The 16,617-nt window shown below is 44.6% G+C and overlaps 1 protein-coding gene across 1 annotated transcript in view; it reads right to left on the bottom strand.

The window, feature by feature from the left end:
• Positions 1 to 3,698: 3,698 nt before the first annotated feature.
• The window catches only part of LOC124606358 (octopamine receptor-like), a 67,600-nt gene continuing 54,681 nt past the window's right edge, over positions 3,699 to 16,617 (bottom strand). The window contains exon 4 of the mRNA XM_047138340.1: positions 3,699 to 3,863. Coding sequence (XP_046994296.1) covers positions 3,699 to 3,863 — 165 coding nt within the window. The remainder of the gene's footprint in view (positions 3,864 to 16,617) is intronic.

Consider the following 16,617-nt stretch of genomic DNA (forward strand, 5'->3'; position numbering starts at 1 on the left):
ATAGGATTTTCCTCGTATTTTCTCATTTTTAGATCGGATAATGTATACAAAGCCGAAACATTTTCGTTATTTCCATATCATTCGGCGCCACCGCGATGGAGAAATATTCACTCAACAATAAAGTTAATGTAGTTCATACGTGCCGAACTTAGTTACAAATTAAAATCCATGCAATAGGCATATTCAATCGCCTATTCTGTTTCTGAAAGGAAATTGCTGGAGGGTCCCTCTAGGCTCGATTTGGACAAATCCTCCACTATGTGTCAATTTGTTAACAACTCGGTTCCGAAGTCACATTTATGGTATGTTACCTACTCCCATTTATGGAGGGCGTCGGCCTTCCTGCCATGGCCATTGCGTATTCGGTTCAACGTAATCAACACTTTGCGTGATTGGTTGAAACCAGGAGGGTCCTGTGTGACAGTGAAACTTTAACGTTGTGATGGTAAGCTCCAGGTATTGTGAACGTGAAAGTTTATCACATCTTTGGTAGCGGCTAGCGCTGCTTTTCTTGATGTTAGTCTCAGAATGGCAGGTAAGACATTACATGTGGATGGTTGAGAATTATTGTTAATCTAGTGATTCTCTCTAAAAAGGGAACTTCTACGCTTTATCTCCACTGCTGGTATATGGTTCAAGGGGAGTAGCAATGCAATAGGGATGGCTTTTAATGTGCCGTTGGTAGCGGGCATAGTGTCATTCAGTACCACTTCAATGTAGTTCATGTGCAAGCTGTTTAATCCCTACAGGGGCACAGCTTTTCGTCACTGAATGGACGAGCGCAACTGCAGATTTACGAAACGTAGGCTGGGGTAGTAGGAGGTGCCGTACAGTTTATAGTTGATGTTAGCGCTTGTCCTCATTTTAGGAGCAGTATTTTAGGAGCAGTATTTGTCACGTACAGCTTCTAATAGAGCGTACTATCCAGTGTGACTCTTTGATATTTAAGGGTAGTTGTTATGACTGAGACGTTTAACTTCAAAACTGACAATTAAGCTCTCGTCTTGCTGAACGGTTCAAAACAGTAAGCGTGATAGTTTTATCATGCTGTGATGAACAGTTTTAATCAAATATTATGTGACCAAGATATTGAATTTTACACTGTCCTGTCACGTTAATGGACGACCTGTCAAATGCCTGAATAACCGTCTTTGCAGCGTAATCCGCTCTGCGATGTACAGGAAGAGAGTCAATGAGGTTTCGGGGCCATGATGAGTCCGGTGCCATGGCCAGCGGTGCTGTGTTTCTTGGCTGAGGATGCATGTCGCGAACAGCTCGATCGAGGTGGTTCCACAGATTCTCGATTGTGCGTAAATCCGGGGAACGTGGTGTCCAGTAGAGTGAGGTACACTCATCATTCATCCTGGTGCTCTTGGGACCACGCATGTATATTGCGAGCTGTATGTCAGTTTACACTATCCTGCTGGAAGCTGACATTGTGCCGAGGAAAAACGTACTGAATGTAGGGGTCGATCTGGTGCACCTGGATAAAAGTATTGTTGAGGTGATCCGTTGTGCTTTGAAGAATCACCCAGGGAATGCCACGAAAACAATTTCCACATCATAACGCGCTCTCCTTCGTCCTCGACCTATCCGTCGGTTGTTTCAGTGTCTTTTTCTGTCAGACGTTTCATGCTGATGGACCAGAAAACGAGATTCGTCTGAACAGGCCACCTGTCGCTACTCAGTGGAAGTCCAATTTCTGTACTGGAGTGCAAATTCCAGCCTTCGTCGCCAGCGTAGGTGCATGCAGCAATCACCAGCTGTGGAGACCCATACGCAGCAACATTCGCGGAACAGTCGTTGAGGAAACGCTGTTGGTAGTTCTTTAGTTCACCTGGGCGGGATCCACGTTTATTCGGCCGTACAAATCTAAGCAGGCGTTGTTGACCCCTGTTATATACGATCCTTGGTGCACCACTGTTGCCTCAGCGGCGGTTTTGGATAGAGTCATTTTGCCATTCTCGGTACGCTTTAACCACAGCGGCACACGAACAGTTTACAGAAAGCCGTTTCAGAGATCGTTCCTCTCTTGGCCCGAAAGCCAATGATCATGCCCTTTTGGCATTACAACAACGTCTACACTGTTTTCCGCATCTTCCGAACATGTTTTACATACTGAGGTGACCAAAGTCATGGGGTTCACTCCTAATGTCGTGTCGGACATCCTTTTGCGGTTCTAACGCAGCAACTCGACGTGTCAGCGACTCAGAAAGTAATTGTAAGTCCCCCTGCAGAAATATTGAGCCCTGCTGCCATCTGCAATAGCGAAAGTGTACCAGGTGCAGGATCTTGTGCACGAACTGACCCCTCGTTTATGTCCGATAAATGTACGATGGAATTCATGTTGAGTGACCTGGGTGGCCAAACCTGTAGCTGTAATTCTCCAGAATGTTCTTCAAACGAATCGCGAACAATTGTGGCAAGGCGTCATGACTCATTGTCATCCATTAGAATTCCATCATTGTTTGGAAATGGCTGCAAATGGTCTTCATGCTACCGAGCATAAACATTTTCTGTCAGTTATCGGTTCAATTGGGCCAGGGGGTCTAGTTGATTCCACGTAAACACAGCCCACACCATTATGGAGCCACCATCAGCTTACAGTGCCTTGTTGACAACCATAGCATCATGGGGTCTGTGCCACATTCGAATCCTACCACCAGCCCTTACCAACTGAAGTCTGGACTCATCTGGCCAGATAGGCAACGGTTTTTCAGTAGTCTATGGCAGGTAATGTTGTTCTCTTAGCAAACGCACTAGCTTCGGTCTTCTGCTGTCATAGTACATTAACGCCGAGTTTTGCCGCACTGTCCTAACGGAACGTTCGACGTACGTCCCACGTTGATTTTTGCGGTTATTTTACGCAGCGTTGGTTGTCTGTTAGCACTGACAACTCTACGGAAACGCCACTCCCGGTCGTTAAATGAAGGACGTCGTCCAGGGGATGGGGCGGGGTCCATTCCGGTATGAACACTTGCTGTTGGCTGGAGCCCCCTGACGCGCAGTGCGGAGCAGAAGTGTGACTATACGGCAAATGCGCGACAGCACAGACGTTGTGATGTGTTATTCGTCCATTTTACTTTTGGTTTGTTTCAGTACACGGTTGGACAAATGAAATCAAGCAGCATGGCAGATGTATTGCACGTTAGTACAAAATAAATAATAACTAAGGAATAACTCATTCGTCTGATGAAGAATCAGAATTTAAAGTAGTCTGTTCGAGTTTTCTATTGCTGTTTACCAGATGAAGATGCAACTCATAGCTGGTTCCTCCTTATGAGACATTTCTTCATGGCTTCCAACTTTGCTTCTTCATTCAGATACATAATCCTTATAAAGCTTGTTCTTACATAAAGATTTTGCGTACTTTTAAATTCAGTATATGCCCTGCACTACTAGTGCTGCTACCCGTCGTCTGTGAGTGGTTGCTGCACGTTGACGTCGAACACAGGTGGTGGTCACGTTACTCTGACTCCACCGTGTGTAATCTAATCCGATTCAAGGGTAAACAGTCTCCTCAGGAGCTGCGAATGACTTCGTTTAGAATATGCTTTTTGATTGATCACTGAATACGTACTCCTGTTGGAATACTCGAGAAATTTCTAAGTGAACGTACAGAGTTAGCAGAGGTTAGAGGACAAGCGCGTTAAGCGAGCCTCAGCGTCCCGTTGAAGCGACGTAACGGCTGCAGACACTCAGCGGTGAGCGGGCTGTTTACCGGAGTTGTGAGGAGCCCGCCATCGGATGTTTACCGGTCCGCCCCCTCCCGCCTCGCCGCGCCTCAGTGCGTACGCCCACGGCGAGCCTCTGGGCGTGGCTGCGTTCGGGCTATGCTTATGAAGATGGATCCGCACAGGCAGCTGCCACGGCAGCGAACGGCATTAAGCGGGCTTAGTGTGCAGTGTGAACGAAAACTGCGGCTGCTGTTTGCAGTGATCCCACTGGCCAGGAAGTACGCCGCCCTCTCACAGCGAATGTTATTTAGCTTCTTTCTACCCGAAAGCGATTCGCTTTTATCCTTGCGCGAAGAACATTACATCGACTGCGTTAACTTGCTTTAAGCATCCCTGTAACAGAATATTTAAGGTAGTTTCTCATTGATGTGATGTACTGTTTATAAATGGACAACAATCGCCAGCTAGTTCATATTAGTGGGTGTGGCGGCAGTGGAACAGGTTAGTGTCCCGTCTCAGTGACCATACCAAGCGGTAGCTGACCAGCGTCGGTGGACCAGAGCCTCCGACTCCTGGCCCGGTCACGGACTTTGCGGCGGCAGCTCGTAGAACGGTGGTAACATATTGCAACCATAACGCACCCCAAGTGATGATTCCCATGACAGGTGTCTGCCTGTAGACAGCGTCGGCGTCACACTGTCGCCCCTCAGACGTCGACCTGCATCACGGCGGTGTCTATTACATGACTGAGATGCCAGTGTCGACTCCGAAATGGTGGCTGCGCTAAGTGATATACGATCTGCGTCACTTCAACGTCTCACGACAGACGATGATGACGAACTGGTTAACGGTCTTTAAATACGGCTTTCTGCCGCTGATGTCTGCTGTTTTTCTTCTCCAGTAGGTCCGTGGAATATTCTGGTGTTGCTCGACTGGCATAACTGACCCGATTACCGCCCTTGATGTTGACACCCCGGCGTGCGACGAGCTGCTTCTTGTCACTTCCTCTGCTGGGCGATGACACAATATTCTAGCCGGCCGGTGTGGCCGTGCGGTTCTGGCGTTTCAGTCTGGAGCCGCGTGACTGCTACGGTCACAGGTTCGAATCCTGCCTCGGGCATGGATGTGTGTGCTGTCCTTAGGTTAGTTAGGTTTAAGTAGTTCTAAGTTCTAGGGGACTGATGAGCACAGATGTTAAGTCCCATAGTGCTCAGAGCCATTTGACCATTTGAACACAATATTCTCCTTTGTGCTGCTTAACACGGCGCTCCACCAAATGTAACACAAATACGGCTTTTGGCTCCCAATATTCCTTCACATTTTAACTAACTTCATTACAGTAAAACTGCTGTCTTTGACTAACTTAATCGCTCTAATCATTCGACCGTCTACAAACCGGTGACCATCACACCTACCACCCCGCCCCCTCCCTCCCTCACAAAAAGGAATTAAAAATGTGTGTGGTCATGACAAGTTAGGTGTGAGGCACAAATTTTTAGCCACATTCATTATGTTCTACTTACATAAATACCGGTACGACGCAATCACCATTGGACATCTTTCGGTTGCGGGTTGTGTTTATATCTTGATTTACTGTTGTCTCGCGAGAAAATTTACTTACCAATCTAAAATTGACTACTCCAGTTATAAAATTTACTGTGAGACGTTGAAAATGGACACGTCCCCTGAACCGATTAAGCACAACATTTATTAAAAAGTCATAACGATGTAGAAATACACATAGTAACAACACCATAGACAGTGGTGTGTTGAGAGGATGGATCCTGAGAGTACGAGTAGTTTCTGGGGCGGTGTTGATGTGTTGTGCAGTTATTCCTCACACAACAATCAATATCACTTGTTTTTTTCACAACCAAATCGAACTTGTTTGCCTGTCTGCAGAAGGCTTTCGTATTCTGTAATTTTGATGATTAGTGCCCTACTGAAGAAAGGAAATACGAATAATTCTGTGAATTACACACCCATATCTCTGACGTCAATTTGCAGAAGGATTTTGGAGCATATACTGTGTTGGAATACTATGAGTTTACCTCATAGAAAACGATTTATTGACAAATAACCAGCACGCACTTAGAAAAAAACGTGGTTATGAGGTACGAAAATCTCTTTATTCGCAGGAAGTAATCATTAGGTCCATATTTCTAGATTTCCAAAAAGCTTTTGACACCGTCCCTGACAAGAGACTTGTACTCATATTTCGTACCTGGGGAATATCGCTTGAGTTATGCGACTGGGTTCATGATTTCCTTTCAGAAAGTCACAGTACCTAGTAATCGGTGGAAAATCATCAACAGAAGTGTTTCCGGCGTTCCCCAAGATAGTGTTATAAGCTCTCTCCCGTTTTTAATCTGTATAAACGATTTATGACACAATCTGGGCAGTACTTTTAGGCTTTTTGCAGGTAATGCTGCTATCTACCTTCTAGTAAGGTCATCAGAAGATCAAACCCAACTGCAAACTACCTTAGCCACGATATCTGCATGGTGCAAAAAGGAAAAATGTGAGATCTTTCAATCGAGTGGGAAAGAAATCCGTCAAATTACGGTTACACGATAAATGACACAAGTTTTATGCTACCATTTCAACTTAATACATAGAAACTACAACGTCGAGTAACTTAAACTGGAATGATCACATGGATAATATTGTGCGGGAGTGAAAACAAAGACGTCGCTTTATTGACAGAACACTTAGAAGATACAAAAACGCTACTAGAGAGATTGCATATACCTGGCTTCTTCGCCCATTGCTAGAGTATTGCTGCGTGGTAAGGGGTCCCTACCAAAAAGGGCTGACGGAGAACAGAAGGGCAGATCGTTCTGTATTACCGCAAAATAGGAGAGAGAGTGTCATGAATATGACAAGCGAGATTGTGTGGCAATTATTAAAACAAGGACGTTTTTCGTTGCGGCGAGATCTAGTCACGAAATTTCAGTCATCAACTTTCTCCGTTGTATGTGAGAATACATTATTGTCGCCAACATGGATAGGAAGAAATTATCATCGTAATAAAATACGAGAAATAAGGGCTCGCACAGAAATTTTTAAATGTTTATTTTCCCACGCGCTGTTAGAGATAGGAACAGTGGGGAAACAGTCTGAAGGTGGTTCGAAGAACCACAGTCAGGCACTTAAGTGTGAATTACAAGGCAGTGCTGTAGACAGAGATGTAACCTGCATTGACCTGCAGGATAGTTCTTTCCGGCCTCCGTTACTCAACTGTCATACAGGATATTTCAACAATGTGTCACATATTGCTACAGCAGTTAGTACTGGTCAGAGCTAGAGAAAACGTTGGTCCAGTTAAACATCCGGAAACCCACGTCTGTTAAGATGTTGGTCTTTTTAACAGTGACGAAAATTGTGTATTTTATTTGCATCTGAAGCGGGATTCACAAGAAATGACACAGTAATTTACCACAATACGCACGTGCTGGGATATTCAAATCTTCGAGCAATCATGGAGTGAGGCCTCAGCATCACTCCACTATCAGTGTACGGGCAAGAGGTTCGGTGACACACTCATAGGGCCATACGCCCCAAGCGGATTAATAGGTGTTTTACCGTTCCAGGAAAACAACTACAGCGTTTATGCACAACGAGACACACCCACAATTTCTAAGAATGGTGCGAGTGTACCTCACCGCAATGTTTCATGGGAGTAAGATCGGTCGCGGAGGCCAGGTAGCATTCCATTCCCGTTCACCGGACTTGAAATCGTTGGGTATCTGGCTATGGGGACATTTATAGGCGACCAATACATGTGTCAGAATTTGAAATGAATCATGTACACTACCGCCTATAGTGTCTACTTCTGCGTGAGGAGTGGGAGGACATACTGGTCCAGCAATTATTGTCTTATAGACGTATAAGTTAGTGAACCCTGAAATGCTTCACAGTTGCTAAATATGTACGGCAATTGGATGTACGTCCTAATCTCCGTCTTCTCCTGCCTCTGTACATCTTCTCTTACCCCCTCTCCTCGTTCATCTCCTCCTCCTCCTCCTCCTCCTCCACCTCTCTCTCTCTCTCTCTCTCTCTCTCTCTCTCTCTCTCTCCCTCCCTCCCTCTCTCTCTCTCTCCATCTTTCTCCTCCTACCCCTCTGTGTATTCCTCTCCTCCTCCCCCCCCCCCCCCTTTAAATTCGTTTCCTCCCCATTTCTGTCCACCTCTCCCCCCCCCCCCCCTATCCCTACCATCTCTCTCTCCGGCTTTGAACCTCGCTTATTGGTGTAGCAAAGGAAACCTTGACTCTAAAATGAAGTCGCTCCAAATGACTGGGTAAAAAGGTTGGTTTCATTGGTATACGGGGTGTGAGAGAAACCTCTCCACCTGCTGAGTCTGTGAATAGCAGTTTCAGCTACAGTATTTCACACGAAAGGGTAGGACTACAAAGCATCAGACGATTCCCATTCTATAATGGTACTTTAATCGTAAGCTACTTTAATCATAAGCTGACAAACCATAAATACACCTGAGCCGGTGAGGCCGCCGGCCGCGGTGGCCGTGCGGTTCTAGGCGCTCCAGTCTGGAACCACGCGACTGCTACGGTCGCAGGTTCGAATCCCACCTCGGGCATGGATGTGTGTGAAGTGCTTAGGTTAGTTAGGTTTGAGTAGTTCTAAGTTCTATGGGACTGATGACCTCAGATGTTAAGTCCCATAGTGCTCAGAGCCATTTGAACCGGTGAGGCCCGCATGTTGCCGTCGATTCTCATTTTGATATACCGGTTGTCCTACCTTCGCGGTGTTGCCTCCTTAGCTGGCATTGGTTTTGAAATCGGCGAGGGAAGGAATGAACAGCTAGCGCTTGGACGGTGGGCAGTGAGTGTGTTTGTGGCAGCGAGCGTGTAAACTGCGTACCGTACCGAGTTGGCGGCCGTTGAGTACCGGACCGAGTTGCGGCTGTGTGGCGTTAGTTGACCACCTTATGCTGGAAGACGGGCATTTCTACACTCGGCGGGATTGCTAACTTAACCCGAAATGGTATTCTACTGTTATCGGCCGCTGACGTTCAAATGTTTCAAATGGCTATGAACACCATGGGACTTAACATCTGAGATGATCAGTCCCCTAGAACTTAGAATTACTTAAACCTAACTAACCTACGGACGTCACACACGTCCATGCCCGAGGCAGGACTAGAACCTGCGACCGTAGCGGTCGCGCAGTTCCAGACTGAAGCGCCTAGAACCGCTCGGCCACACTGGCCGGCGCCGCGGACGCAAAGTTGTAACTCGGGATATTGACTAAATGTTTATGGCCACAACAGCTCGCTGATATTGCATCGCTGCTCGAGGCCGTCTTTGGCAGTTCTCACCGTTCGTAATCAATTAGCAAATAAGCTTGATAGTTGTCTGTTTTGCGTCAGACTTGCCGCTTTAGTGATCCGGTACTGGCTGAACCTCTCGTTCTTAATGCTAAGTCACTTTCCAAAAGTTCGAGTTCCAAGTTGTTATCGGTAATCAGACCGTGGCCTTTAACCTGTCTTACTCAAGAGGAATATTTTATATTAAAGGCTAGTCTATTTTTAGTTGAGCTGCGAAAAGAAAGTCCGCAGGTCGTGGTCGTGCTATAGCGTTCGCGCTTCCCACGACCGGGTTCCCGGGTTCGATTCCCGGCGGGGTCAGGGATTTTCTCTGCCTCGTGATGACTGGGTGCTTTGTGATGTCCTTAGGTTAGTTAGGTTTAAGTAGTTCTAAGTTCTAGGGGACTGATGACCATAGATGTTAAGTCCCATAGTGCTCAGAGCTATTTGAACCATTTTGTGATAAGAAATTTCTTTTAATAATTGAGCATAACAGCTGCTTTTCCTCATTTGTTCCAAGAAGCTTTAAATTGTCTCTATTATCTCAAAGTTACTTCTGTGTATTTGTTGCTATTCTCACTAGTAGTTTTAAAATAAGTGTCAGCAATTTATTATTTACTTACAAGCGAAGAAATTCAGAACAGTTTTCTCCTTATTTACGGAGATCTATACATATACGTATGTATATATTTGCAGGCTGCTTTGTTGCTAGTGAATTCTTTTAGGCTACCCCTTATGCACATGCAGGTTATGGTATGTCACTTGGTTATGCATTAATCTAGGTGGTGAATCATCCTTATTATCAGTCGTATAAAAACTAATTGGTGATGTGTATACGTTATAGAATTCAACTGTAATTTGGTTTGTGGCTGTTCTGACTTGGCATTTGTTTGGGGGTCCTAGTTGGGCTGTCCGTTGCCCCACGCCGACACCTCCGTTGCGTGGGTGTAGTTTGGTGGTTACACCGGACGGTTTGGCCCTCAACTATGCGGGTTGTCCGTTAAATGAACGCTTGTGGACGCACAGTTAAGCACCACAATTATGTTACTTCTATTGCTGTCTTACTGTAGTCTTAAGGTTTTGCTTGATTATTTACTACTTTAGCTACTGTAGTTTTGTTGTTTTGATGTCCGGCGGGTGTCCCATTTTATGTTTTCACTTTGATCTACGGCCTTGTCCCGAAGGTAAAAGTGGCTCCGATCAACAGGAAACAGTTCTCTGGTTCCTGGTCCTAGTATGGAATTGTTTTACTGTTTTAATTCAAACTGTTGCCTAATTTCCTTTTTCTCTTTAATACTTGCAGTTGTTAAAACAAGAATTGTACTAGTTATATCAGTTTAGAAGAATTGTTTTAACAAAATGTCATGGTAAATGATGTTCAATTAAACCATCTTGGCCAATCCTTCCTTGAATCCTACTTCTCAGGCAAAACCATTGCTGGTTCCTGGTGAGGTGTTAATTACTGTTGGATGTTGTATATTTTGGTTTGCATGCCTCTCTAGGAATGTGGTACCATGGCGATTCCAAAAACTTTCGGGATTTCCTGTTAAACCCGACTGCGATGAATAAAACGAAACAGCATATTGTTGTGTATGCAGATTTAAAAAAAAAATTCTTTATTAGGAGAAAGAATATATATAGAAAAAACAGTTAGTTTAATGGATTAAATTGCCTGGTATCGTACTTAAAACTGTTCCCGAGAAAGAAAAGTAAACAGCACATTTTCCCAGCAAAACGTTTTTTTTTTTTTGGCACAGTCTTTTTTAACTGAAAAACTGCACAGTGTTGCTTACAAAATATATGGCATATTTCGGGCTGAATGTTAATTAGGGTATTGTGCAAATATTTGAAATAAATCGACCAACAAACTTCTGAGAACTGTGCTAATTATGTTCTCTATTGTATGTTGTATAAATTTATATAATATATATATATCTAAAAGTAAATAGTCCTCATGGTTGTCCAACTTTTATTAGCGTATCGTATGAAAATTTGAAGTTAATAGGTAGAGAACTTCTCGACATTTACGCCAACAACGTTTCTCCTTATATGTTACATACATATTTACTCAGTCTGTATATAAAAATATGTATCTCTTTCTGTACGAACCTGAAGTATGGTGTAAACATTTGAAATACATCGGTCACGAACTTTTCGAGAATTTTGGTGACAGTGCTTCCCCTCCATGTGAAGTACAGAACTACATACCATATATATTAAAAACTGTAGTCTCTGTCCGTCCGAATATTTATTACTTTGTTGTGTAAAATATGAAGTAATTAGTGAAGAACTTTTCGTGATACTTGCTAACAACCTTCCACTTATTTTCCAGGTTTTTGGTAACAACGTTAAACTACCACTTGTCTTTATATAGTAGTATAAATTTTCTTCTAGTTTTGACCAATTCTGTCTCGCGTAAGACTATGACACTTTCTTCTAAACAACTTGCATTTACAAGAGACTAAGAGACAGAAATAGCTTATTGATGCCGTTAACATTAGGACCATGCTACAAGTTGTTCATTATATTGAAGTCAGCACCTATCTTTGGGGAAAGGGTGCCTTGAATTTAAATGGAACAGTACCATGGAGCACACACGTGGACACACATTTTACTGAAAACAAATAAAGAACCCACTGCTGATATACAGCTAGTGACACCAAAGTGCAATTTGACAAGTAACTAATCAGAATTTGGAGGATGTAGTAGGTTGAAAGTAAAGCAGTGGTGAGACGGGCTGACCTCTTGGAAAAACTCTTCCCATATGGCGCGGCAGCGTCAATCGAGAAGGAATGAGAGTGACTGGTTATCTGAACTTTTAACGAGACCCGGGAGGCTTTACAGCTTGGCCGTTAAAATTTGTCCGCTGAGAGGCTCTCCCACCACCTTACTCCGAATACCAACTCGGTCGGGGGTGACCTGGAGGGTCCATCCCTGGCTCCTGCTTTGAACCGTCCAACTGCAAGCATCTCCCAGAGTTGCCAAGACGTGGTCATATAGTGCCGAAAAGAGCAGATGCGCCTTATGTGCTGTGCTCTTGACGCGGGGCTACTGAGGAACCTTGTATCCCCATTTATAATGCACACAAGTGACGACCTTTTCGTCTCATCAAGATTTTCGAAGAAGGTTTCCTTCCCGTATCTACAACATTACTGTTAATTTAATAAAGTGTGTGCCCTCGGTGTCGCACTAAATGGGTCAAAATTAGAAGTGGGGAGCAGTTTAATAAGATGACTAGCTGTTCTGGCAGTTTACAATTACTGCATTGTACAGTTTGGTACCCCAAGAATAAACGATTTGTAATTGACTATACACGAACGGCTTTGTTACACGACACGCAATCAAATCCTGCAGTTGGCATTTAGTTACTGATTAGTGTATTTACTTTATGATGTTTAAAGAGCGGAACGCAGTTGCAGACTTTTGCACTCGTTTTGGAAACAAGGTGCTACAAGACTACCGCCAGATTCTTTTTAGGCGTGTATCGTCTTGTAGTAGGTAGTCAATTTGTGTAACCGCAGTTGCATTTACAGAATTGGTGACGTCACGTTTTAGTGGATGACATTTTGAGATAGGTCGACTTTTGTCGAGAGGAAGTAAACTAGTTATCTGTTAAGCTTATTCCGTTTTAAGTAAATTGTATACATTAAACTTTGCTCTTTTTTCTCGGTTATCTACTGCAGTTGCGCGTTGCTGTCTTCAGAGAACTAAAATGACTTAAGGTAAAATGTTCAAGGGACTAGACATTAGTTCGGATTGAGCCACCGAATTAATCTATTTCATGGCTTCCCTAAATCGGTTAAGGCACACATTCCGGAAAATGAGCGAGAAAACAGCCTTCACCGCGCGGTCTGGGGCGCTGCAGTCATTGACTGTGCGGCTGGTCCCGGCGGAGGTTCGAGTCCTCCCTCGGGCATGGGTGTGTGTGTGTTTGTCCTCAGGATAATTTAGAATAAGTAGTGTGTAAGCTTAGGGACTGATGACCTTAGCAGATAAGTCCCATAAGATTTCACACATATTTGAACTTTTTTTATTTTATTTTTATTTTTATTTTTTGAAAACAGCCTTTTATAAGTGAACACGACACCGTCTTCCGACAGCGTCCAGCTAGAGGGTCTCAGAATATGCATCGAATCGTAGAGCTTTGAAGAAGTTTAAAGAAGAATGTGATGCGGCCCAACGGCTAAGAACATTTTATCATAAATATTCTCTTCATTTTACCAGTTTGGGGTCAGGTTCTGTCAATAGTAACACCTAGCAGTTGAAAAAAACAGTAAACTCTTTGCAACAAAATTTTTGTGATGGCGTTCATACAGCAACAACAGGCCGCGTTAGCGACACAGTTTTACGATCATTGTGAAGTGGAGCGATTGGTATGATGCTGAAAATATTAATGCCACTTCCGGTGTTACAGTACATTTCGGGTCTTCTGCTAGCTGGAATATTGGAATGTACCAAGAGAAATGATGAAATTTTATCTGCCCCCATGTATTTTGTTTCAGTTTTGCACGACCACAATCGTCATACATCTGACTGGATAGTTTCATCGCGAGAAGAGACCAGTTTGAAGGTGGCGAAGTCATGTGTTGAGGCATATTGACGGATAGCTCGTACAGAAGTTGACATATTCGTTGCTCGTGTCACGCATGGTGTTAATTCCCGAAAACTTTAGACATGATTTATTGTGTACACGCCGTCAGTAAGCTGAGAGAGCGAAACATTCCCTACTTTCGTTCACGGTAATTTATTACAAGATTATAGTGCAGTTAGTAAAATATTACTCCAGTTGGTAACAGGAACTTCCTTAATTCGACGACCGCTTCCGGGCTCTGTATTAGACGACTTTCAAGTAGACCTTGTGTTGATTTTCTAAACCTCAATTTTCAGGTCTACTTGAAAATGCCGTTATGTAAATACTTAATACGTTGTCCAGTCACATTAACTTGTCCTCCTGTCCAAACCCTGAGTAACAACCTTTTGCCGCGCGGACAACTGCATGACGTGCAGGAAGAGAGTCAGTAAGGTTCTGGACAGTACCGATATGGATCCATGCAGCTATACCCGCTCCAGTGCCATGGGCAGCTCTGTTAGGGTTCTCGGTTGAAAATCCATGGCGCGAACAGACAGATCCAGGTGGTGCACAGATTATCTACACTACTGGCCATTAAAATTGCTACACCAAGAAAAAATGCAGGTGATAAACGGGTATTCATTGGACAAATATATTATACTAGAACTGACATGTGGTTACATTTTCACGCAATTTGGGTGTATGACAAATCAGTACCCAGAACAACCACCTCTGGCCGTAATAACGGCCTCGATACGCCTGGGCATTGAGTCAAACAGAACTTGGGTGGCGTGTACAGGTACAGCTGCCCATGCAGCTTCAACACGATACCACAGTTCATCAAGAGTACTGACTGGCGTATTGTGACGAGCCAGTTGCTCGGCCACCATTGACCAGACGTTTTCAATTGGTGATAGATCTTGAGAATGTGCTGGACAGGGCAGCAGTCGAACATTTTCTGTATCCAGAAAGGCCCGTACAGGACCTGCAACATGCGGTCGTGCATTATCCTGCTGAAATGTAGGGTTTCGCAGGGATCGAATGAAGGGTAGAGCCATGGGTCGTTACACATCTGAGATGTAACGTCCACTGTTCAAAGTGCCCTCAATGAGAACAAGAGGTGACCGAGACGTGTAACCAATAGCACACCATACCATTACGCCGGGTGATACGCCAGTATGGCGATGACGAATACACGCCTTCCACAGTGCGTTCACCGCGATGTCGCCAAACACGGATGCGACCATCATGATGCTGTAAACAGAACCTGGATTCATCCGAAAAAATGTCGTTTTGCCATTCGTGCACCCAGGTTCGTCGTTGAGTACACCATCGCAGGCGCTCCTGTCTGTGATGCAGCGTCGAGGGTATCCGCAGCCATGGTCTCCGAGCTGATAGTCCATGCTGCTGCAAACATCGTCGAACTGTTCGCGCAGATGGTTGTTGTCTTGCAAACGTCCCCATCTGTTGACTCGGGGATCGAGACGTGGCTGCACGATCCGTTACAGTCATGCGGATTGATGAGATGTCTATCATCTCGACTGCTAGCGATACGAGGCCGTTGGGATCCAGCACGGCGTTCCGTATTACCCTCCTGAACCCACAGATTCCATATTCTGCTAAGAGTCATTGGATCTCGACCAACGCGAGCAGCAATGTCGCGATACGATAAACCGCAATCGCGATAGGCTACAATCCGACCTTTATCAAAGTCGGAAACGTGATGGTACGCATTTCTCCTCCTTACACGGGGCATCACAACAACGTTTCACCAGGCAACGCCTGTCAACTGCTGTTTGTGTGTGAGAAATCGGCGCCAACCTTGTGTGAATGCTCTGAAAAGCTAATCATTTGCATATCACAGCATCTTCTTCTTGTCGGTTAAATTTCGCGTCTGTAGCACGTCATATTCGTGGTGTAGCAATTTTAATGGCCAGTAGTGTATTAGGATTAATATAGAGGATTTGGTGGACAGGGGAGTTGTCTTCGAACTACGCACGTACACTGCAAGCTGTCTGACACGTTACATTATCCATTTGATAGCTGTGATAGTGCTGAGGTGAAACAAACTGCATGTAGGCATGGATATGGTCGCCAAGGATAGATACATACTTGTGTTGATCTATTGTGCTTCCAGAATGTCGAAATCATCCAGGATAAACCACGAAAATATTAATCAGACGATAAAGCTGCCTACTCTGGCCTGGACCCTTCTGATGAATCTTCCAGGGTGTTTGTTTTCTGTCGTTTCAGGCCGTGCAGGCCAACGGCCATTTGTCTGACTGAGCATAAAACGTGATTAATCTGAAAAGGACGCAAGTCACCACTCAAAGGACCTCTAGTTGCGGTATTAGCGTGCAAATTCCAGCCCTCGTCGTCGATGAAAAGCAGTCAGCATGATTGCATGAACCAGCGCTTCCTTCTGAAGTCCATATGCAGCAACGTTCGCTGAAAGGCCATCGAGCAGAACCTGTCAGTTGCTGAACAGTTCCACTTCTGTTCACCCGTACTGATTTTCGCAGCTTTTGTTCACCCCCGTCATCAATGACCCGTGTACCACAGTTTCCTCAGGCTGGTGTTGGATAGAGCAATTTTTCCATGCACAGTATTCTTCTACCACAATGGCACGCGAACAGTTTACAGACGTAGCCGTTTCAAAACCCTTTCACCTTTGACTCGAAATCCAATGATCATGCCCCTTTGGATGCCAGTGAAATGGGTCAGTTTTCACATTACGACAGCGACGGCACTGTTTTCCGCGTCTCCTGACATACTTTATTGACCCTCCATAGATCGTGCTACCATCTGACGTTGTGAAATGTTGTTGCACGTTGACGTAGATCCTTGGCGGTAATCACTTTATTGTGAGTGGACTGTATAGCTATTATTAAAAGTTTGAGCTGTACTTCATTAACTAATATTGAAAGATTGATATAACTTTCACTATCTCTCTCTCTTGCTGTGTCTGTAGGCTTTTAAACTAGAACTGTAAAGCTTCCACGGCGACTAGTCAATCACACCTTCCGTTTCCACCGCTACTCG

This window comes from Schistocerca americana, chromosome 3 (genome assembly GCF_021461395.2).
Source record: "Schistocerca americana isolate TAMUIC-IGC-003095 chromosome 3, iqSchAmer2.1, whole genome shotgun sequence".
Lineage (NCBI taxonomy): Eukaryota > Metazoa > Arthropoda > Insecta > Orthoptera > Acrididae > Schistocerca > Schistocerca americana.